This window comes from Vitis vinifera, chromosome 1 (assembly GCF_030704535.1).
Source record: "Vitis vinifera cultivar Pinot Noir 40024 chromosome 1, ASM3070453v1".
Classification (NCBI taxonomy): Eukaryota; Viridiplantae; Streptophyta; class Magnoliopsida; order Vitales; family Vitaceae; genus Vitis; species Vitis vinifera.
The window spans coordinates 4,875,581-4,897,067 of NC_081805.1; the positions used below are offsets into that span (position 1 = coordinate 4,875,581).

Genomic DNA, 21,487 nt, shown 5'->3' on the forward strand with positions numbered 1-21,487 from the left:
GTGATTGAGGTCCATTCCCTTCCCAATGCCTTAAATTTACACCCAAACACACCCCGAGAAAAAATGGAAACAAAATACATTTCCTAATAATTGAATTATTTTTGAAAAAACAAAGAGAGAAGATAGGATAAAGAAAGGGAGAGGCACGTGCGAATGCAGCGTGTCAGATTAATAAGTTGGACAGCTTTGACTCTTCACCCAACCCCATCTCCTCCAAATCTCTCTCTTCGACGCCCGCCGCATGCTCTTGATGGCATCCCTGTAATTCCGGATATCGACAGAGGTCAAATTCTTCCGGTCAAACTTCTTATATACACACCCTTTTTCACATTTTCGCTCTTCCTCTATCCTTTCTCTTTCTCTGCGATTTCTCTCTCTGATATTTATATTTCTCTCTTTTCGGAGCCATGGATGAAAGGCCAGTCACTCTTGAACCTCTGGTCAACGGCGAAGGCGACGTCACCAATGCTCACAGCAACCACGGTTGGCAGAAGGTCACCTACGCCAAGCGCAATCGGAAGCAGCAGTCCAATAATTCAGATTCCGTTGGGAATTCTGAGAAGGTTCGTGTCAATGGAACGCTCGCCACCGGGGACAAGCCTAATGTGTTCCGATCACTCGAGCAGCAGGCGGAGGAGCGGCGCCGGCGGGTCCTGGAAGCTCAGATGGTGGCTGCTGCTGCTGCCGATGATCATCAGGTTAGATCGAAGTCCAAGCACAGGTCCGATGATGAAGATGACGACAGTGATGACGAAGTCGCGGCGGAGAACGGGCAGGTCCAAGAGAAGAAGGTGAAGAAGCCTAAGGTGAAGAAGCCCAAGGTTACGGTGGCTGATGCGGCCTCCAAGATTGATGCGGCTGATCTGGCGGCTTTTCTTGTTGATGTTTCGGTGAGTTTCTGGTTGATTTTGATGCACTCTTGTTTGATTTGGTGTTTTTGTGATGGAATTGTGTAAGATCGGATCCTTTGGGCGTAGGCATCGTACGAATCGAAAGAGGATATACTGCTAATGCGGTTTGCCGATTATTTTGGTCGCGCATTTTCAGCTGTGAATTCTTCGCAGTTTCCTTGGATGAAGATGTTCAGGGAGTCAACGGTCGCCAAGATCGCAGATGTAAGTCATATTTCTTTCTTTGGAATTTAGACATACCTAACAGTTCAATTTAAATAAGGCTTTGGGCGTTCCAGCGTTCCGATTTATTTTTCTGGGGACGGGTTTGGGTGAGTCAGAGTGAATGAAGGAAATATTAAATCTAAAATCAAAATTTAAGAAATCTTGGACATCTAATTTATACGACAAATTGGTATAAAGTTTATCACTGTTCAAGTCTTTTGTGAAATTTCATTTCTCATCAAATTTAACCATCATAATCGTAAAAACAGTGTTTTGTGTTTTGCAATTTTATAAGTTTGCCAGATTGGGTTTTATAAAGCTTCAGAACATTTACGGTTTTATTATTGTGGTTCTAATATGCCTTATCAAAAAATACGTTGTTGTGTTGTAAGTGGACTCCTAGAGGTCCAACTTGGATGCCCAACCCAATGTTTGGATAGATTTGGGTAAACATTTTGAATCAGCATGACCAACCCGAGTCTATCTTGATTAACCTGAGTTTAACGTGACAAACCCAAGTTTAACATGACCAACTTGAGTTTAATACAACCAATCCAAGTTTAACATGACCAATAAGAGGTTGGGTTGGGTTTGGGTTAAGTATCTCGGGTTAGGGGTTGGGTTGAGCATGGGTTGATTGTTTCTTAATTTGGGTTGGGCTCGGGTTAGCCATCCATCTGACCGTCCTACCCAAGTTGCAGCCCAATGGATGACTCTTTTTCACACTACCCAACAACAAATGGATTATATGTGACATTAGATGTTGTGGGAAATATGTAACCAACTCCTAATGGATTATGTGACACTAGATGCTGTGGAAAGTGTATGATTGATTTATACATGAAAGTTATTTAGAACAGGCCAGAGGTTCCTAATTTTCAATGATTTGAGTCCATTGTTAGAAATTCCAGTCTTAGAACGAGAAAGGAATAGGCTTACTGTTCAATTGGATCATAATTCCAATCTGAACTCCGGAAATGGTGGAAGATGAAAGAGAACTCATTTAGAGAAATGGTATTTCAGTGCCATTACCATAAAAACCTATATTAGCAGTTTGGGTGAAACCATACTTACCAATCCTAATATGTATTGGCCAAGGAATTAGATTTGTTCCCATTAGGGTGTAGCGAATGAAATCCTCTTTAATAGGCCATCTATCAAAAAAAAAAAAAAAATCTCTTTAATAGGGCGGGCATCTCACACATCACATCCATGTGTGATTGAATCTATCATCTATACCACAAGTTTGTGAAGTGCTGCTGCAGCTTATTTCCTCTCTCTTTCCCCCCAAAAGGAGAGAGATGTCCTGTCCCTTCTTTATGCCCATCCATATACATAGCCAGACACAAAGGTGTGGAATCTGGTCAAAATCTGTGGTTCTTTCATTCACTGTAGTTTCTCTTATTGTTCTAGTGGCTGGAAACTCCAACCAAGAGGGGAGGACAAATAGCTCAGGAAATGACCAGTTCCAAGTGGACTCGTGGAGCTGCTGCTTGGATTATTGTAGAATAAGAGGAGCAGTCTTAGGAAATTACTTGACTTAAAAGACAAATGCCGTCGCTGCAAGGCGAGGAAGCAACTTGTCTGGTCTTGTGGTGCACTCACCCCTGTTACAAGAATGAAATGACACCCCAGCTTGACTTTAGGCCCAAGACTCCACTCCTTAAAACTTGCGCCGATAGCAACTCTGAGCGGTGGAGATTGATTGAAAAGGCAACCCAGGCACCGTTGCATCTTTATGTATACCAGGAATAGATGTGACATGATTAAGCATCTTTAGAACTTTAATGATGTCTTAAATTATTCAGACTCAACATATTTTGTTGAATATTTTTTTTTGGCCTAATTAATTAACATTCTGTTCAACAGGTCCCTCTTTGTCATATTTCGGATGTTGTTTATAAGACATCAGTTGACTGGATCAACCAACGTTCCTCTGAGGCACTTGGTTCCTTTGTGTTATGGTCTTTAGACTGCATTCTTTCTGACTTAGCAAGCCAGCAAGCTGTTACAAAAGGCTCCAAAAAGGGCTTGCAGCATGCATCATCGAAATCTCAGGTAATTTAATGTTGAGGACACTGGTTTTTCTTCTGCATGTGGTTGTTATCTTAGACTTGTCCATGCACCATTTTGATTGATGGTACCATTTATTAGTAATACTGATGGTAACAATAGTGATGTACTCAACCATCTGTAGGTTCTTTTTTCTTTCATCTTATTTTAATAATTTGTTGGAAAATGCTATTTCTGATTGCAAAGAAGCAATGGCTTCTTTGATCCTTGGGAAAACTTGTTTCTATATGCACTCTCAGTTTATCTGAATGGGTACTTTCAGCTATTATATTTCTGAAATTTCCAACAATGCGATTAAGCACCATGAATGATATGGTTGTTCTATTCATAGATCAGGAAGATTTTAAAGATCTTATTTATTTTGGAAAGAGTTGGGATGATTTGCGGATATTTGGAATCAGGAGAGTTGACTTACAGTACTAGAATATTTTGAATATTTGGAAAACTTTAATTTTAGCTGTTTGAACAGTTGTAAATTTACGATTCCTTGCAGTAGGCTTCTTTATAACTGGGACTGGTTTATGTAGTGAGGTAGTTATATGGAATTTGAATTACTAAACTTAAGAAAAGAGTGTTTCTCTCTTTTTTTTCCCCTTCCCTTTTTTTCTAAGTTGATCCTGCACTACACCAAATTTTGATAATTTCAAGTGGATAGAGCATATATGATGGAGTTATCAGGTTCTTCAAGAGGAAATTGCCAGGATCTTTCTACTAGTATGGTCAAGATGGCTGCTATGGTTTAGAATGCTTACTTTAAGAAACTTGCATTGGACTCCTAATTTAGCATAATGGTCTTTCTGTTTTCTGTTGTTTTTTCAGTGTTGGACATTTTATGGATCCATTGGTTTTGATATATTGCATCAACTGCTGTTATGTACCTTCTGCTTTGGTTTATTTGGGGATATTTAGTTTTACCATGTTTGACTACTACCATGACAGGATAATACACGATAACGAGCCGGCTTTGGTAGATAATTAATAGGGTATGGGTAATTTTAGCTTAAAATAGGTGCAATTAGTTTGGGATTCTCAGTTTTACTATGGTTGTCTACTGACATGAGTTTAACACACTATGAGTGCACTTTGGTAAATGAGACTGGCTTAAAGTAATTTCATGGTTAAATAATGATACTGGCTCAAAAATACTTTCGGAATTAAAATGTTAAATGGCATAAAGAGATTTTCTTCCATTTGTGGTCCAGTTCATTCTGCTGTCAGATACTTTTATCTCTTTAATAAGTTAGGCTTGCATGTCTTTAAATATTCTCGTATATCTATAATTTCGGTTTTTATGTATTTGTTTCCTGGCGTACTTTCCTGTGATCATGTGTTAGCTTCACCCAAAAATTTTACCCATTAAAGGGGCTGATGTTCAGTTGACAAATTATGAAATGGCAGGCTGCAATATTTGTAGTATTAGCAATGGTATTGAGGAGAAAGCCTGATGTGTTAATTAATTTGTTACCAACATTGAGGGAAAATTCGAAGTATCAAGGACAGGATAAGCTTTCAGTTATAGTATGGATGGTGGCTCAGGTGAGTGAATAGCAATATAAGTGCAGTTAAGGGAGTCTTTTGAAGCATAAAAATCACTAAATATTCTCCTTTCTTCCTTCTAACTTTGATGTTTTTATTTTTCTCATGTAGGCTTGTCAAGGAGACCTGGCTGTAGGGTTGTATTTATGGGCACATAACATATTGCCTATAGTTAATGGCAAATCAAGTTGTAATCCACAGTCCAGGGATTTGGTTCTACAATTAGTGGAAAGGTTTGTACGCATGAAGTTTTTACTGTCTTTGTTCGTCTCTTGTTCCTTGGATTTTGTAGGTCTGATTCTTTCTTTCTTTCTTTGATTGCAGAATTTTGTCTGCCCCAAAAGCCCGCACTATTTTAGTAAATGGAGCTATTAGGAAGGGTGAGCGATTAGTGCCTCCCTCAGCATTTGAGATATTGATGCGAGCTACCTTCCCTGCATCTTCAGCACGGATAAAGGTGGGTAATATCGAGAAGCATTTATTTGTAGAATTTTCCCTGGATATACAATAAATTATAGTTTTTAAATTTCAAGTGTTATTTTATGCAGGCAACTGAAAGGTTTGAGGCAGTATACCCCACTCTAAAAGAAGTAGCCCTAGCTGGTCCTGCTGGAAGCAAAGCAATGAAGCAGGCTTCACAGCAGATACTGACTTTCACCATCAAAGCAGCAGGAGAAAGTAATTTAAATCTTGAACTGACTGATTCTATTCTCTATAGTTTATTTCTTAACAATTAGGTGGAAATTTTAGTTTTACAGTTGATCTTGAGAAATTCTGTTGCTTTTTGCAGGTATCCCAGAATTATCCAATGAAACAAGTAGCATTTTTATCTGGTGTTTGACTCAAAATCCTGATTGTTATAAGCAATGGGTGAGGAACTGTTTTATTATCATGCAGTTCTGCATTTTTCTTGGATTTATCTTTTCATCTTTTTCTTGGGTTGAGCGATGAAAAATCTATTCTTTTCTCTCAAAATTCAATGTTAACAGGACAGGATCTATTTGGATAATCTAGAAGCTAGTGTTGCAATTCTGAGAAAGCTTACCGAGCAATTGAAGGAGTTATCTCTGAAACAATCTTCTCTTGATCCTTTAAGGGAAACTCTCAAGAGTTTTAGGCACAAGGTAGTTTTTCCTTGTTGAGATTTTTTGAAATTTATATTGCCATGCATTAATTTGCCCAAAAAAACAAATACTTTTCCTCAATAATTGTTAGAGGAAATTCTTAATTTTATCATTTCTTTACCTATAGAATGAGAAAGAATTGGCTGGTGGAGAGGATGCTGCTCATCAAGCACTCCTCAAGGATGCAGACAAGTACTGTAAGGGAATTTTAGGAAGGGTATCTCGTGGCCATGGGTGCATGAAAAGTTTGACCTTTGCTGTCATTGCCGCTGTAGCTGTTGGTGCTGCACTCATGTCCCCAAACATGGAATCCTGGGATTTGAAGAAGCTGTCTGTAGTGTTCAGCTCCTCACCATCCTTCTGATTGGAACACCGCAACAGCAGCCAGTGATGCAAACTATCAATTTTTTTCTCTTTTAAATCCAAAAATTCAGCATCGGGGAAGTAAACAAATTTTGCCATAATAATATGGCAGAGGATGAGTTATTTTCATGTAATTTTATGTGGCTTGATAGGGTGCTGAAACTAGATGAGAGTTCAAAGTGAATTCCATGGAAGTTGTTTCAATTTGTTGGGAGTCTCTTAGGACTGACTATTCATCTCTAACATCTGCAATACCAGCAAAATGATATCAAGGAGAGATAGGGTCATGCGGTTATCTGGAAGGGAATTTGATGACACAAGGCCTTTTTTTTTTTTTTTTTTTTTCTGTAGTTTTGATTTGTGGTTGTTATGTAGTTTTTTATATGCTTTGGATGCGGTAATCATGTGGTTTGGTAGTCTTTGTAGCTGCAATCATGTTGAATAAGTTGGAAGTTTTATCTTATGTTTGGTGTACGATCCAGGAGGTTTCATTTTATGTTTGGTTCACTTTTTGTGGAAAAATGTTGCGGGAAGAATGTAAAAGGATCTTTTTCACAGGGCCATGGCTGATTGAAATTCGATATTAAAGTTGATTTAACATTTTAATTTTCCTTTCCTGGCCACTCTTTAGTGGTAGTAAAGACCTATCATGTGGATTTCGGAAGTGGGGTTGGCCCTGGAGCTGGAAGTTCCATTCTTTTTCTCAGGCGGTTTGTTATTCTCTAAAAAGACACAGTTGGCTTTCTTAGCAACATTAGCTATGGATAGGAAAGAAGGATAAAAAATAAAAAAATAAATACATTTTTCCATTGTGATAAGCTTGAAAAAGCCAAATATACCATATATGATACATCAATGAAACGATAGGTTTCTTAAATTCCGATCGATATTTCAGATATTCATACCTCTTAGGTCATCGATAGTCTTCAGGTTTAGCAAAAGGGTACTTGAGAAAGGCATTTTTAACTTGTGTGGGATTTTGAGGCGTGGACCAAGGATACTTCATTGACGGATCTCTTGGGAATTTCCTGAAGTTCAGAAATGGTGCCCAGAGCATCACACTACACATGGGAAGAGCAAAAAAATTGGGTTATTAATATTATCCCCTTTCCCCATATTCTCTGTATCAAAGTAAAATGAAGAACCGAACTCACCCTGGAAAGAACATGAAGACAAACATGAACTGCAAATACATCTCCAACAGGTTTCTTTCATACCATCTTATCCTAAGCCAGTTCATGATGATTGGCTGCAGACCACCCAAAACCATTATCATCTGGATTCAGTTCCAATAACACGAGAGAACTCTAGAGCAAGAAAACAGAAGCTCACACACAAATCTACTCACTGGCATGATAAGAAAGTACCAAAACAAAACAATTCCCAACTGAATCAAAACCCATATCAAATCCACCTCCTTATTCACTCCGGTTACCGCAAATGCCGGTTTCTCAACCTGTTAGAATTATTTCCTACCAGTTAGTCTCAAGAAAAGGATGCCATACCCGCAAAGAAAGAAGGATTACAGCCTTACAGTGGCCAAGAGTGCTCCAACTTGTATTGCCAAACTATGTTTATTTGTACTGATATAATCAACCGACTTCTTGATGATGCTTGTAATTGTCTACGATTCGAACAGAAGGGTTGTGAGTTACATGGTTATATTGAAGATTGCTGAAAAGAAAAGGGGAAAAAATGCATACCTTGATGGGTTTGGCATGATGGGATTGTTTTTGTATAGAAGAAATACTGAGAGAAGGGAATTTGCATTGAGAATGGAAGAGACAAGGCAAAGCCTTTGGAATTTGGATACTGAATGAGCAGCTCATTTTAGAGCTCTGTCTCCCTCTGCTTCTGTTTCCTTATCTTTGTTGCTTCATTTTTCATGGTAGTACATTCATTCCCTCAACAGAAAAACTGCATCTGAAAAGCTTTAGGAGTGCCACGTGGCACTTATGTTTCAATATAGACCACTCGCGGTATAATTGTTTGTGACCGTCTGATTATACTACTTTTGGTTGTTACTGGGCCCTCGGAAAACGGTGTCGTTCTGTCATCCAGTACAGTCCATCACCCAAACGAGTGTTCAGATGAGTGAAAACTGAAAACCCTGGAACCTTGTTTTTTTGTTGAAGACTTGAAGTTTCTCCATCTCTCCTCTAAACCCTAGACTCTGCGTTTTAAGATTCGATTCAATGATGGCTTCGACAATACCACCTCATTTCAAGTTTAAGGTTTGGAACAATCATCCACACCCAAACACCCACTTGGATGTTATTGCAGTTAGACCCACAAGAACCCGAAGGAGTCCAACTGCCTCATTCTGTTCTACCCATCAGCATCATCTTCTTCATCATCATATCTTCAACCACAAATCAAGTTCTATCCGTACAGTCCTCACAAGGGTCAGCGGCGATGGTGGAGGTATTGTTGATGCCGCCTCACAACAGTCTGCTTCTGCGGTGAGTTCTGAACTTTTCTTTCTCTTAATGTTTATGCCGCTCCGCCCGTCGGGTTTAGTTATTCCACGTTTCCCTGGATTTTCTGGGTGGGAATTTGGTATTTGGGTACTGATGATACCTTGCTTGTTGAGAAAGGGTTTGTGTCCCAAAGATACGTTTTTTGTTGTTTAAATTTTAGCAATGGTTGGTGTTGATGATGGAATTTGCTTTTCTGTGAACTTGGTAATGCTTTTCTCTTTGAGCTATGGTATGGGTATGAAAGCGGAATATTGAATATTGACGCTGTTGGGAGTTTCTTTACTTAGTCGTGATCATTTTTAGGGAAACCACTTGAAGAATAAAATTGGGCGTTCCTTACCTTATCAACACGGAGGAACTAATGAATTTGAATGCATTTTACTTGCTATTAGACTCTTATATCATTATTTGAACTATGATGTAATGTAAGTGGATAACAGGTTCGATATTTTTGTGCTGTATGTTGGATAATGCTTTGATAATTTTTTTAACATAAACTGATTTTGGCGAATTAAAGTGGGTGGAAGATAAGAAGCTAGGGTGTTTGTTTCCCATTTTCAAGAGATGAAGTAATGGATCAGGATTCTTTTTTCAACTGTAAAATTGAATGATTATGTAGAGTGTGCTTGATGTCCTGTGCAATCCAAATTGTCTGTTATGCATTGTTTTTAGAGCCAAAAGCACATACTCTAGAATGTGAACAGTGCAGAAACCATAGCCCTTTTTTTTTTTTGATAAGTAAAGAGAAGTATGTATATTAAAATGAAAGAGGAGACACCAAACTAGTGCCCTCTAGGTATACAGGGAGTATACTAAAGCAGCCCACCAACTCTAAACCAAGGTAGCGGGACGAAACCCCTACCTTTAACTAAAGCCTAGCCACTCAAAAAAGCTAACTAGAGACCGAGGGCTCAAAACTATAAACACCCTAACTCATGACCACAGATTACATACAAAAGAATGTTTCAGCCTTTGGATTGACAACACCTCATTCCCAAAAGCCAACAAATTTCTTTCCTTCCAAACTGACCAAAATATACATAAGGGGGCCATTTGCCACGCCTTTTTACGGATTTTCCCCACAAACGCTCCATGCCATCCAAGGAGAGTTTCCTTAACTGTACCAGAGAGAACCCACTCCACACCAAAGAGAGAAAAAAGAAGATTCCACAATGCCCTCGTCATAACACAATGGAGTAAAAGATGATCCACCGTTTCTGCTTCAACAAGACAAAGAAAACACCTATTTGCCAAAGAATAACCCCTCCTCTGGAGTTGGTTCAAAGTTAAGATTTTGCCCCAAGAAGCTTCCCAAGAGAAAAAAGTTACCTTAAGAGGCACACACGCTCTCCAAATACCAACATAAGAGAACAGAGCAGAACCACCAGGCTCCATAGTAGAGTAGAGCGACTTGACTGAGAAAGCACCACTTCTAGATGTTGTCCAAACCATCTTCTCCCTTTGCACCCTAAATGATTGGATTTTTAGCATAAACTGTTCCATCATCTCAATTTCCCAGTCATTAAGCGCCCTTGAGAAAAGAAGGGTTCAACCATCCCCTACACCATCTGGGTTCCACACTTCCGATACCCAGGCATCTTTAGCCCGGGAAATGGCAAAAAGAGAAGGAAAGGACTCGTAGTTTGAAGATTGAAAGAAAGCCATTGCACAAGAACTTATGGGGTCATTTACAAAAAAGGTCAATTAAAAGCTAGCAGAGGAAAATTGTCTTAATTTCACATAGCTTATTAAACAAAGTGACGTTGAATTCATTCAAGATTTTTTGGGTGTCCAGATGCCCCATTTTAAGCAACTCAGAGCTTGCAATGGATTGTCATGTTTATGCAGACTGTAAGTTTAGTGAAAAAATTGTTTTGATGCTAGCTAGGAAAGATATGGAAGATTGAGTATTGATACCAACAGCTTGAGCTCTTATATCCTCTTGCCCCTAAAACCTTCATTTGACTGCCTCTATTATTTAAAGTTTGAAAAAGGATCCAAAGAATTTATAATTATCCTTCTTGATTTTAGAATTAGTATATCTTCATTTGGCAGAGATTGTTTTAATGTCTTGAGATTTGTTTATATTTGTTTTCTTTTTCTTACTTGTGCTTATATTTCATCAAGGATGGCATGTGCTCTTCCCTCCTGGCTTTACATGGTGATGCATCCTCTCACTTACTGTTGCAGGACAGAAATACAATAAACAGCAGCTCTCCTAGTCTTGGTGATGGTTATGTGGCATTGTTTGTTCGGATGCTTGGGCTAGATAATGATCCTCTTGATAGGGAACAGGCAGTAGTAGCATTGTGGAAATATTCACTTGGAGGAAAGCAGTATATTGATGCCATAATGCAATTCCGAGGCTGCTTAAATCTCACAGTAAATCTCCTTAAATCAGACTCCAGTTCTACTTGTGAAGCAGCTGCAGGCCTTCTACGAGAAATAGCTTCAATTAATCTACACAGAGAGTCAGTAGCAGAAAGTGGGGCAATAGAAGAGATAACTGGTTTGTTGAGGCATTCTTCCTTGACATCTGAGGTATGAAAACACATCATTGGAATTTTTCCAGCATCCTCAGAGTTTTTTTGAGCACTGATGATTAAGGTTTATCATGAACCTATTTCTGCAGGTGAAGGAGCAAAGTATTTGTACTCTATGGAATCTGTCTGTAGATGAAAAGCTCAGAATGAAAATTGCTAACACTGATCTTCTGCCGCTAGTAATCAGGTCCCTGGAGGATGAGGATATTAAAGTGAAGGAGGCAGCTGGAGGGGTTTTGGCAAATTTGGCATTAAGCACATCTCTTCACAGCATCATGGTTGAAGCAGGTGTTATTCCAAAATTGGTGAGACTTCCATTTTTCTGTTTTGTTAATCGGGAAGATTATGCCTAAGAATTGAATAATTGGATGAATTCTTTTGCTGAGCTTCAGAAGTAAATGTTATTTGACATAATATACTTCAAATAAAAATTAAACTTTTATTTCCCAGATGTGTGATGGAAACTTAATTACTCTATTGTCTTTGACCCATTTAGGTAGCATTCATTATAAGACAAGTTTTAGGATCTCCCTAGATAACCCCATTTCAAAGATTTATACTAGCTGCAATTTCTTGCGGTGATTCCATTTAGGATGATGGATTTATGGACAATCATTCATTTCAATTTCCATTGAACATCTAATCATGATCCTATTTGATTTTTCATGATCAAATACCAGGGATCTTGACCACCTTATATACTGAGTGCAGGCAAAGCTTTTAAGAATTGATGTAGAAGGATCTAAAGTCATTAAAAAGGAAGCAAGAAATGCATTGTTGGAACTTGCTAAGGATGAATATAATAGAATTCTCATCGTTGAGGAGGGTCTGGTCATAGTGCCAATGATTGGTGCAGCTGCCTACAAGGCCTTGACACCAGGTTTGTACTCATGGCCTTCTTTACCTGATGGTACAAAGATCGAACAGAGTTCCAAAGCTCCCTCAAAGTATGGCGCCTCTGAATTACTCCTTGGATTGAATATTGATGACAAGAATGCTGAAATAGATAAAAGCAAGATAAATGCAGTAGTTGGGCGTACACAGCAACAGTTTCTTGCTCGTATTGGGGCTATAGAGGTGGAAGATGAAAGAAAATCCCAATCTGTATCCACAAGTCAGCGGTTTACACTTTTGCCATGGATGGATGGTGTTGCTCGGTTAGTTCTGATTCTTGGGCTTGAAGATGAGTTGGCCATTTCAAGAGCTGCAGAATCAATTGCTGATGCATCTATTAATGAGCATATGCGGATCTCATTCAAGGAAGCTGGAGCCATGAAGCATCTAGTTCGACTTTTAGACCATAATAATGATTCGGTTAGATTTGCTGTAACTTGTGCTTTGGAAAGGTTGTCTGTCAGGTAATTTCCTTTTCTTGTCTTTCAAGCCCCTGTTCCATTATAGGTGTTGCAAGCTAACCTTTAGGCTGTGAATCAGAAAATTTCTAGTAAAAACTAGAAGAGCAAAATGGAAAGCATTTTGTTTGGGTTAAAGAAAATATGTGTAAGAGAGGAAGATGGCATTGGAGGGTGAAGTTTGTGGGCTTGGGCAGGACTTTATGGTGTGCTATGTCAAAAACCTAGTCTGGAATTGATACCTGTGTTAGTGCTCTTGTGTATAGCCTAAAATTCACTCATGCAATTTATTTACATCAGACTTCCTCTATACTACTAAGATTTTCCAAAAATAAATTGTACTTTGTACATGCTTGAGTTCTCTAATGTCAAATAACTGTTTTCTCATCCTCCTCAATGCAGCAACAGCATCTGCCAGCTAATCGAAGCTGAAGGTGTTATATATCCTTTACTTAATGCTCTGAAGCACTCAGGGACATCTGAAACTTTGATGGAAAAGGTCTTTAGTCGTGTTTCCTGTTCCCTGGAAAATTTCTGAAAAATACTTCTTATGCTTTTATCTCTCAATGATAAGAAACTCTCATGGACTGCAGACTTTGGATATTTTGGCACGGATTTTAGACCCTGGTAAAGAAATGAAATCAAAGGTTAGTTACTTTTTGTGGCATGTCCTGAAAACTTGCAAGTTCCTATTAACTAACCCTATGATGATGTACTCCAGTTTTATGAAGGACCAGTTAATGGATCAAAGAAGGGATTGAATGCAATGGGAAGGCCTGATGCCACTATTCAATTTGTTGGAAACATGGACGAGACAGCTGTATCAAAATCAACTACAGGGTTTGTTCTCCTTTTCTATAGCAGAACCTCCTTTTTCATCATCACCTTATTCTCCTGTGTAAGCGTCTTTCTTAGTATGATTATTATTGATATTACCTACTGCCACTACTCTTCATTAGAAATATAGATATTATAAAGTGAACAAAATGCAGAGTTTAACCTTCACTTTTCTTTCGTTATAAGTGGAATAAGACGAGCTTTTACAGTTTTACCTGGGGAGAGGGCTTAATAAGTGCAATCCTTTGTAGACTAGCAACATAAACCATTCCATCACCGGGCTACTACTTGTTGCTAGCTCCTTAATTTGGTTGCTGCAAGAACACAAGGAACTAGTTAAATCTTAAATTTCAATTATTGATTTTTTTTCTTTTTCTTTTTTTCTCTTTTTTCTTTTTTTTTTTTGTCTTTTTTGGGTGCATTTTCCATTTTGCAATTTTTGTCCTGCTATTACTACTGCAGGCTGATGCTTAGTTTCAGGAACCCTCTAATGCTCCATTTGGTTGCATAGGCATACCAGGTAAAGAAGGTGAGCTTTGGATTCTTTCAACAACCTTTCCAAACCCAGATGTTTGTGGGTTTCCAAAATTCACTTTCCTTTGTCTTCTCTGGAATCAAACAGAGCATAATTTTATGTAAACTTCTATCGTTTGTTTGACATTTTATAAACAGGTGGTCCATTTTGAGGCAATCTCAAGCCTCCTGCTAGGTAAAAATCACCACAATCTATTGGGTTGTGGCTTCTCCTGCCAGGTGTTGTGCCTTCCTTGTTAAGTCTATCTCATTTGTGAAAAGATGTAACTTTGAAGTTGATACAGCTCAGCTGTATCAGTTTGGCAATGTTTTGATAGTTGTATTCATTAATTATATGTGTTTAACTTCTTGCATGATTGACAAATTTCAATAGTTTTTATTTTTCTATTCATATTTTTTTGGTCATATTTTATATCTGCACAAAACCAATCTGAAGTTCCAATTGTGATGTACTGATTAATTGAGCACTTCCATGAGAAAACTGGAAATGTGAGCATCACACAAACTGATGTTTTGCTTTATAGGAAAGATGTCATGGACTCTGCCATCATTGCTTGCCTTGTTGAAATTTTAAAGACTCCATCCCCAAATTTGCAGAGAAAAGCATCTTCCATCCTTGAGTTCCTGACAATTATTGAGCCACACTTGGACACAATCCTTTCAGTAGACATTGAATCTGGTTTGGAAGCTGTTTTCCAACAGAAGATTTTGGACGGTATGGGGAACAATTTTCTTTCCTTCATGATGTAAAATTATATAATTATGTTGTGGTTTCATCTATATTCCATTTCCAATAACATTGTTAAAAACTTAAAACTACAAAATAACTGGAAATTTGGAAGTGGGCCTTGCCTTTATCTTGCCCATGATAAATCTGTGCAATTTGCCCTTTCATTTATTTAATTTTCATTTGCTCGCTTGGAACATTGGTCGATAAGGGAGTCCCTAAGAGTCTACCTGTGACAATTCTTATTCTGGATGCCATGAAAAGCAGATAGGTCATTTCAAATTCTATGCAAAATAAAAGGAGAAGGATTTGATTTCCCTGGTGTTCAAATTATCGTACTTTTTCAAATTTATGAATTTTTGGTTTAACATTTGGCAGATACAGAATCTGATATGGGTGATCAGCGGCCAGAACTACATGCCTTGAAAGTCGAAGAAGCCGGTCTCGCTATATCTGCTGCATCACGCTTACTGACAAAATTACTTGACTTTGTGCAGTTTCGCCAAACAATAAATGCTGCACGGTTCACAAAATTGCTACGTAAAACTCTCAGGTCAAATATTCCTCTTCACAACAAAGACTGGGTTGCAGCTTGCCTAGTTAAACTGAGTTCTTTGTCTGGTCCCAACCAAGATTTTGATGATCCAGTCAACCTGGAGGTAACTCTTTATGAGACTGTCCCAAGACTTGTTGAGCAGATCAAAACCTCTTTCTCTCCAGAAGCACAAGAAGCTGCTGTTATAGAACTCAACAGAATAATTTCGGAAGGGGTGGTGGATTCTACTCGTGCAGTTGCTGCTGAGGGAGGAATATTCCCATTAGTGAAGGTGATTGAAGAAGGGAGTGAGAGGGCTGTTGAAGCTGCCTTAGCTATACTGTATAATATAAGCATGGACAGTGAGAACCATTCGGCAATTATAGCTGCTGGAGCAATCCCAGCATTGAGGAGAATTGTTCTTTCACAAGGGCCACAGTGGATGCGAGCGCTTCATTTGCTGAGGACTTTGCCTACATGATGAAATGAAGATGTGAACCCTCGTAGTTACACAAATAAGATATACTTCTGTAAATTATCATCATTTTTGCTGTACTCTGGTGCTTGTTTTTCCAGTCAGGATTTGCGTAGCATATATAAATTTCAGCCCCCTTCATGGATTCTACCATTTACTACCATGAAAAGGTTGAGGTTTATTCTTGTAGTGGAAATGCTGTGACTTTGACAAATCCATGTTGCATGATCTTCAATAAGAAGTGCTCCTTTGACAGCCATTTCAATATAGACTCTGACATTACAAATATCTTTCTTATCTAAACAATCTGCCATGAATATTTAATTTCTGACTAATTTTCAAATGTATTTCATTAATAACCTAATACAACTAGCCTACTAATCCTTTCCCCCTTTGTGACGGTTGTGTTTCCGCTCTTTTCTAATCCATTCAAACCAATTACCAAGTTATAACTCTTCTTTGGAGTCGGATTAGAAAGGACGTGGATAGGACAAGGGCGTTTAAAAATAATATCTCCAATGATAAATGAAGATATTTCCAGTCGTCTTGGTCATTCACTCAACCATGTCCTCACTTCTCACTCCCTGACTCTGGGTGGTTTGACGAAGTTGATACGAGCGTCACACAGTATGAGGTGCGTTTCCATGTCCACACCTATCGCTCTTGCCTCCCTTAATCACCACTCACAACCACCTCTTCCTCAGCCCAAGCGCATTGAACCTACAACCCTACCAAAAACTAAGCGCCCTCAACCACCACAGCGGCAGCCCTCCGTCATCCAAATCGAAAGAGCCATTGGTGCTGGCATTTTCCGCGACCGCGACCCCAGGTTCATCCCAAATCCTTCACTTCTCTTTCCCGTTTTCTTCAATTTTCGTTTATTGGGTTTTCAATTTAATTTCTGTTAGTCTATGGATAACGGGAATTTTGGGCAAAATCAGGGGTTCCGATCAAAACAAGACTCTATTTGACCTACTTTTGTCCAATTCTATTGGCAAGACCGAAGGGTCTGTCGAAAAGAAGCTCCGCGAGACTGGCGAATGGATCATTGATAGAGCAGAGGGGACGTCACGCTCTGCTGGTATTTTATTGGTTTCTTTTCATTTTTTATTTTCTCTTGTTTTCTCGACATGAAGGAAAAGCAATTTTTCTTATCTGTTTTGACATTTCAAAACTCCACTTATGATTACCCAAGTCTTGTTGTTCACCATTATTATGCAGCAAAGCAAATTCTGATGGTTACGTTTCTATGGGTTCTACCAACATGGACTCTGTTGCTCCTAGTAGCTTCCGGAGTCTTAAAGCTACCATTCAGCATTCCATTTCTTGATAACCTCATTATGTGAACAACGATTTCCATCTCAGTTCAAGCCCTGGCTCCAGCGCGACTGCTAGCTGTATGTATTTCATGCTTCCATGATTCCATCCAGCTTACAACAAGATATCAATTTGACATCCTATACCAACGGCCATCGCTTATTCTGAAGAGTGTCCCAGGGAAGCGGGCACGAGAGTTGCTTGGGTTCTGTACAGGTACTGTGGTGGACCCATCCTTCTAAGTTGTTTTCCTGGGATAAACCGTATGTGTGGCTTCCGGCATCCTTATCCCTAGTTCAATATGATATTATTTATTAATATGGTATCTTATGAGCATTTTGTAGATAATAAAGTTATTATGACGGTTTAGCTGTATGAGAGTAGCCGTGATTATATTGTTGAAAAATGATTTTAGGGAAACCACTTCAAAAGGAGATTATTACTATAACTGGGTGGGTGAATTTATCTTAAGCACATGGAATCAAACTCTAGTTTCAATGAGATAGAGTCAAACTATAGTCTTGATCAAATATTAAATTTTTTATTTGTTTTATTTATTTTAAGCACTTATTATTCCAATAAACTTTCAATAATTAGCATAACAATTTTAAGATAGAATTATTTTATTGTTTGATTATTAGACTTCAAGAGGTGGCAAAAAAAAAATTATTGTAAATATTGCTTAGGTCTTATCAAGGATGTTTGGTACATTAAAGGAGGGTGAAACTAATAAGCAAATGCTTGAAATCATTCCAACTTTCTATGGAAAAAACTAAGTTTTCAATGATTTGGACAACAAATCATATAATATGTATAGTCTAATAAATACCGCAAAGGAACTATAGATGTTCTTGAGGAAAAAGTATAAAGTAGAGGACGTTGGCTCGAAGAATTGATGACTTCAAAATGACAAGACTCCAAGATAGTCATGTCGGAAGTCCAAGAGCTACAATTCATTCACTAAGAAATACATGGAGTGTGAGGTAAATTCATATTGAGAATATAGACACAAATTTTAATATTAATTAATCTTAATTGCGATTTTAATTCCTATTTACTTTATTTATTATTTCAATATATTTTCCATAATTAGCGCAACAAATATGCCTTACAATTTGTTAGTGTTTTTGCAAGTTTGGGACCGATCTCTGTCAGCAACACTGTTTTCTACATTACAATGGGTATGGCTAAGTTGCTAACTACTAATTGTGGTGTGTGGATAGTTGTTCTTAATTTCTTATTCACTATGATCCGTAGGACAATTCACCCTAACCATTCACCATTGCCATGTCCTACACTTTTTGACATGGCTACCTACATCCCACCTATTTGGTCACTAAGGCTATGTTTGGTTCCCAAAAAATGCTAAGAAAAGGAAAAAAAAATCATGTGAAAAATGATTTTCTTTAGTTTGGATGACATGGAAAATATGATGGAAAAAAAAATATAAAAGAAAATAGTAGAGAAAATGTTATGATATTTTCCCAACTATTTTCCTTAAAAAATACTGAGGAAAATAAGAGAAAAAGAAAAGGGAAAAGAAGAGGGAAATTTCGTGGGGGCTCATGGTATTCAAATCCTTATCTTTAGATCAGGTTGATCCGATAAGTTTTGGGGGCGAACAGGATGCAACTTTGACGGATCTGGGTTGGGTTCTTGCATCATTGGCGACTGTGGGTCAGGGACCATCGAATGCAACGGCGTCGGTGTTGCCTTACCGGCGACACTGGCAGAGTTCACTCTCGGCACCGGTGGGCAAGACTTCTACAACGTGAGCCTCATCGATGGCTGCAACCTATCGATGATAGTGGAAAGAAGTGGTTGGTCAAGAATGTGCGCGTCGACAGGCTGCACGGTGGATCTGAACCAGGGCTGTCCGGCGAAGCTGAAGGTCGAAGACGGCAACGTGTGCAGGAGCGAGCACGTGCGAGGCATTTGGGAGCCCGGAGTACAATTGCAACAACGCGTATAGTACACCCGCCACCTAAGATAACTTGTTGATAACTATTGATAATCAAACAAGAGCATAAATTTTATTTTATTATTTAACAAATTGATAACAATCCAAGATAATTTTGTTTTTTTTCTATTTTTCCTTAACTTTTTTTCATGGTTATCCAAATAAAAAGAAAATAAAATTTTTTTTCCCTTAAATTTTCTGGATAACTAAACAAATGAAAAAAATTATTTTTATTTTCTTAACTTTTTCTTTTCTTTCAAATTTCCTTCCAATTTTTTTTTTCTCGAAAATGAACCGAACATAACCTAAATATTTATAATATAGAGATGACCCCATGTCTTGATTGGGGAATTTGCAGGTCTGATCGATAGGACACGCATGTTTGTCCTATTTAACTAGCAGAGGGTGCATTGCAGAAAGCGAGGTTGATAGTTCAGTGATGGTCGTGCAGTAGTGGTAATAATGGTGGGTGTTTGGGAGTTGGTAACAGTAATAGTGGTGGCTGTCTGGTGGTGGGGCTGGAGGGTCCTATGCTTCCTCCAGTGCTGCTGACGGCTATTGATTCAATTTAATCATAGTTTTTAATGAAAAATTAACAATGATTTTATGAATTAGGGATTTTTAAATCATTGTCTATAAATTAATCAATGACACATCTAAAGGTGGATTATAGGGTCAAAAAGATAATAGGGGTAACATCATTGAATGTCTCCCTGGCTTCCCATGGTAGTTCATTGATTGCATGTGCTTCCACGTAAAATACACCATAATTAAAGTTGATGACTTTAAGAGGCATCATTTAGGAATAGTTCATGCATATATAATTTTAAAACTTTTTTTTTTTTTTTTAATTTTTAACAGGTAAAACAAACTCTTTTATCGATATTAATATAAGGGAAATTTGCCCTTCATGAATTCAAACAAACTTTATATAAAGATTGAGAATCAATTCTTATACCGAGTAACGACTCACTTGAAGTTACAAAAATAACGGAGAATATCTCGTAAAAAAGCTGGAAGGTTGTTTCATTGCTAAAAAATGAAGGCTTTGCACACCATTAACACAAAAGCAGTGGTTAGGGAAGAGACATCCAGATTTGGAAAATGACAGCAAAGGAGAGCTGCCGCATTCTATTTAGCAAAGCGGTGGTTGTAGAATGTTGTTAGAGATAATTGAAGAGGGGTGTAACAGCCTACTAAATTACAATTACACCTCTTTCATTTATAAAACATGAAAACAAAATCAACTTAAAATAATACTTTCCACTCTAACGACAACGAGAGGAGCTGTGCTCTGAAATATTCTACATTTTGCTTTTTCACTCTCAGAAATTGCAAAGAAACAAAGCATTTCTATCAGCTTCATTAAAATTTTTAATGTTCTCCAACAATAATAATAATTATTATAACAAAAGAATCCCGATAATAAATCACAATACATGCTTCATTATTCATTTGTGTGTGTTTCTTTATTAAGCTTTTCACGTAAAAATATTAAAGTGTGTTTGATAATAATTTTATGAAGTGTTTCTAATTTTTTTTAATATTTAAAAATAAATTTTTATTTTTAAATATTAAAAATACTTCATAAAATCATTATTAAACACATTATTAATCACTTACATTAGAGACATTTATTATTCATGGAAAAACTTGGACTCCCATCGTGACCTAAAAATTACTATTAACTATATAGTTATTGTTGTTTATATCCTTGAATTTTTTAATTATTTTATAATAATCCATTAAGGTGCTTTGTAAAAAAAATGAAAGAAAAAAGAGACAAATTAAATTCATGACTTTAAAAACCATGTTAAGATACTTTTAAGATAATTATTCTTTTCCCTGTAAATTAATACTCTAATTTATTAAATATTTAATTTTCTATTTAAAACTTAGCATTTTGAAAAAGGAAAAATGTGTTTTTGTACACTCATGTGAAAAAAAAAATCTTAAAATAAGGATTCAAGTTTATAAAATATGACTTTTAAAACCATGTTAAGATGCTTTTAAGATAATTATATTTTTGCTTTAAATTAATAATCTTAAGACTTGAAAAAGGAAAAATGTGTTTTCGTACACTTATATAAAAAAAGTCATAAAATAAGAATTCAAGTTTATGAAATACAAATTTTAAGTAATTATCTAAAAATAATTAATATTTTATGTATTTTTTAATAAAAAAATACTAATTTTAATCATTTAGGTAATACTTTTTAATAATATAAATATTACTTTTACTATCTTAAATACATGGAAGAGTGCATAAAATTTGAATTATTTTTATATTATAATTATTTTTACATGAATGTATGAAAACACGTTTTTTCGGCTTTAAAACCGTGGTATTTGTTGTAAAAAACCTATAGTGATATTAAATTGTTCCAGCTAAGAATGATGAGGTGAATCTATAGTGAAATCCCCCATATTAATAAATCAATTTTGGCGGTGGCGATGATTGCGGAGAGAAGAATCCTTCAATGGAAGATTCCATCACAAAATCTATGCTGTATTTA

The 21,487-nt window shown here is 37.2% G+C and overlaps 5 protein-coding genes across 6 annotated transcripts; 4 read left to right on the top strand and 1 right to left on the bottom strand.

The window, feature by feature from the left end:
• The first annotated feature begins 126 nt into the window (after nt 1-126).
• On the top strand, nt 127-6,674 carry LOC100264607 (uncharacterized). Its single transcript, XM_002284622.5, has 10 exons — nt 127-890; nt 978-1,115; nt 2,985-3,173; nt 4,587-4,724; nt 4,836-4,957; nt 5,049-5,181; nt 5,273-5,402; nt 5,515-5,594; nt 5,714-5,848; nt 5,976-6,674. The coding sequence occupies exons 1-10, from the start codon at nt 408-410 to the stop codon at nt 6,210-6,212; spliced, it is 1,785 nt and encodes a 594-aa protein (XP_002284658.1). The 5' UTR covers nt 127-407; the 3' UTR covers nt 6,213-6,674.
• A 322-nt stretch (nt 6,675-6,996) lies between these two features.
• On the bottom strand, nt 6,997-8,098 carry LOC100259429 (NAD(P)H-quinone oxidoreductase subunit L, chloroplastic). The gene is made up of 5 exons (XM_002284630.5): nt 7,915-8,098; nt 7,746-7,835; nt 7,560-7,667; nt 7,366-7,460; nt 6,997-7,272 (listed from the first exon to the last, which is right to left on the bottom strand). Exons 1-5 carry the CDS (start codon nt 8,038-8,040, stop codon nt 7,125-7,127), a joined length of 567 nt encoding a protein of 188 aa, XP_002284666.1. The 5' UTR covers nt 8,041-8,098; the 3' UTR covers nt 6,997-7,124.
• A 308-nt stretch (nt 8,099-8,406) lies between these two features.
• Nucleotides 8,407-15,959, top strand: LOC100255981 (uncharacterized). 2 transcript variants are annotated; one of them, XM_010656282.3, is made up of 9 exons: nt 8,407-8,673; nt 10,819-11,232; nt 11,324-11,539; nt 11,946-12,592; nt 12,989-13,085; nt 13,180-13,233; nt 13,308-13,426; nt 14,482-14,672; nt 15,063-15,959. In XM_010656282.3, the coding sequence occupies exons 1-9, from the start codon at nt 8,407-8,409 to the stop codon at nt 15,698-15,700; spliced, it is 2,643 nt and encodes an 880-aa protein (XP_010654584.1). In that variant the 3' UTR covers nt 15,701-15,959. The 2 variants fall into 2 exon arrangements, with proteins under 2 accessions (XP_010654584.1, XP_010654627.1); XM_010656325.3 differs by having other exon boundaries at nt 10,882-11,232.
• A 203-nt stretch (nt 15,960-16,162) lies between these two features.
• LOC100250842 (probable NAD(P)H dehydrogenase subunit CRR3, chloroplastic) lies at nt 16,163-17,386 on the top strand. Its single transcript, XM_002284643.4, has 3 exons — nt 16,163-16,523; nt 16,636-16,775; nt 16,916-17,386. The coding sequence occupies exons 1-3, from the start codon at nt 16,213-16,215 to the stop codon at nt 17,038-17,040; spliced, it is 576 nt and encodes a 191-aa protein (XP_002284679.4). The 5' UTR covers nt 16,163-16,212; the 3' UTR covers nt 17,041-17,386.
• Nucleotides 17,387-18,188: 802 nt separating this feature from the next.
• Nucleotides 18,189-18,983, top strand: LOC104879326 (thaumatin-like protein 1). The gene is made up of 2 exons (XM_010651914.1): nt 18,189-18,192; nt 18,637-18,983. Exons 1-2 carry the CDS (start codon nt 18,189-18,191, stop codon nt 18,981-18,983), a joined length of 351 nt encoding a protein of 116 aa, XP_010650216.1.
• Nucleotides 18,984-21,487: the final 2,504 nt, after the last annotated feature.

Coding starts and splice junctions, on each gene's coding strand:
- LOC100264607 (XM_002284622.5), top strand. CDS start 408: ATGGATGAAAGGCCAGTCACTCTTGAACCTCTGGTCAACGGCGAAGGC. Junction 4,725..4,835: donor TAGTATGGATGGTGGCTCAG/GTGAGTGAATAG, acceptor TTTCTCATGTAG/GCTTGTCAAGGAGACCTGGC. Junction 5,182..5,272: donor CATCTTCAGCACGGATAAAG/GTGGGTAATATC, acceptor TATTTTATGCAG/GCAACTGAAAGGTTTGAGGC.
- LOC100259429 (XM_002284630.5), bottom strand. CDS start 8,040: ATGAGCTGCTCATTCAGTATCCAAATTCCAAAGGCTTTGCCTTGTCTC. Junction 7,461..7,559: donor GGTACTTTCTTATCATGCCA/GTGAGTAGATTT, acceptor GGTGGTCTGCAG/CCAATCATCATGAACTGGCT. Junction 7,273..7,365: donor GTCTTCATGTTCTTTCCAGG/GTGAGTTCGGTT, acceptor TCCCATGTGTAG/TGTGATGCTCTGGGCACCAT.
- LOC100255981 (XM_010656282.3), top strand. CDS start 8,407: ATGATGGCTTCGACAATACCACCTCATTTCAAGTTTAAGGTTTGGAAC. Junction 13,086..13,179: donor CTGAAACTTTGATGGAAAAG/GTCTTTAGTCGT, acceptor CATGGACTGCAG/ACTTTGGATATTTTGGCACG. Junction 13,234..13,307: donor GTAAAGAAATGAAATCAAAG/GTTAGTTACTTT, acceptor GATGTACTCCAG/TTTTATGAAGGACCAGTTAA.
- LOC100250842 (XM_002284643.4), top strand. CDS start 16,213: ATGATAAATGAAGATATTTCCAGTCGTCTTGGTCATTCACTCAACCAT. Junction 16,524..16,635: donor TTCCGCGACCGCGACCCCAG/GTTCATCCCAAA, acceptor GGGCAAAATCAG/GGGTTCCGATCAAAACAAGA. Junction 16,776..16,915: donor GGGGACGTCACGCTCTGCTG/GTATTTTATTGG, acceptor ATTATTATGCAG/CAAAGCAAATTCTGATGGTT.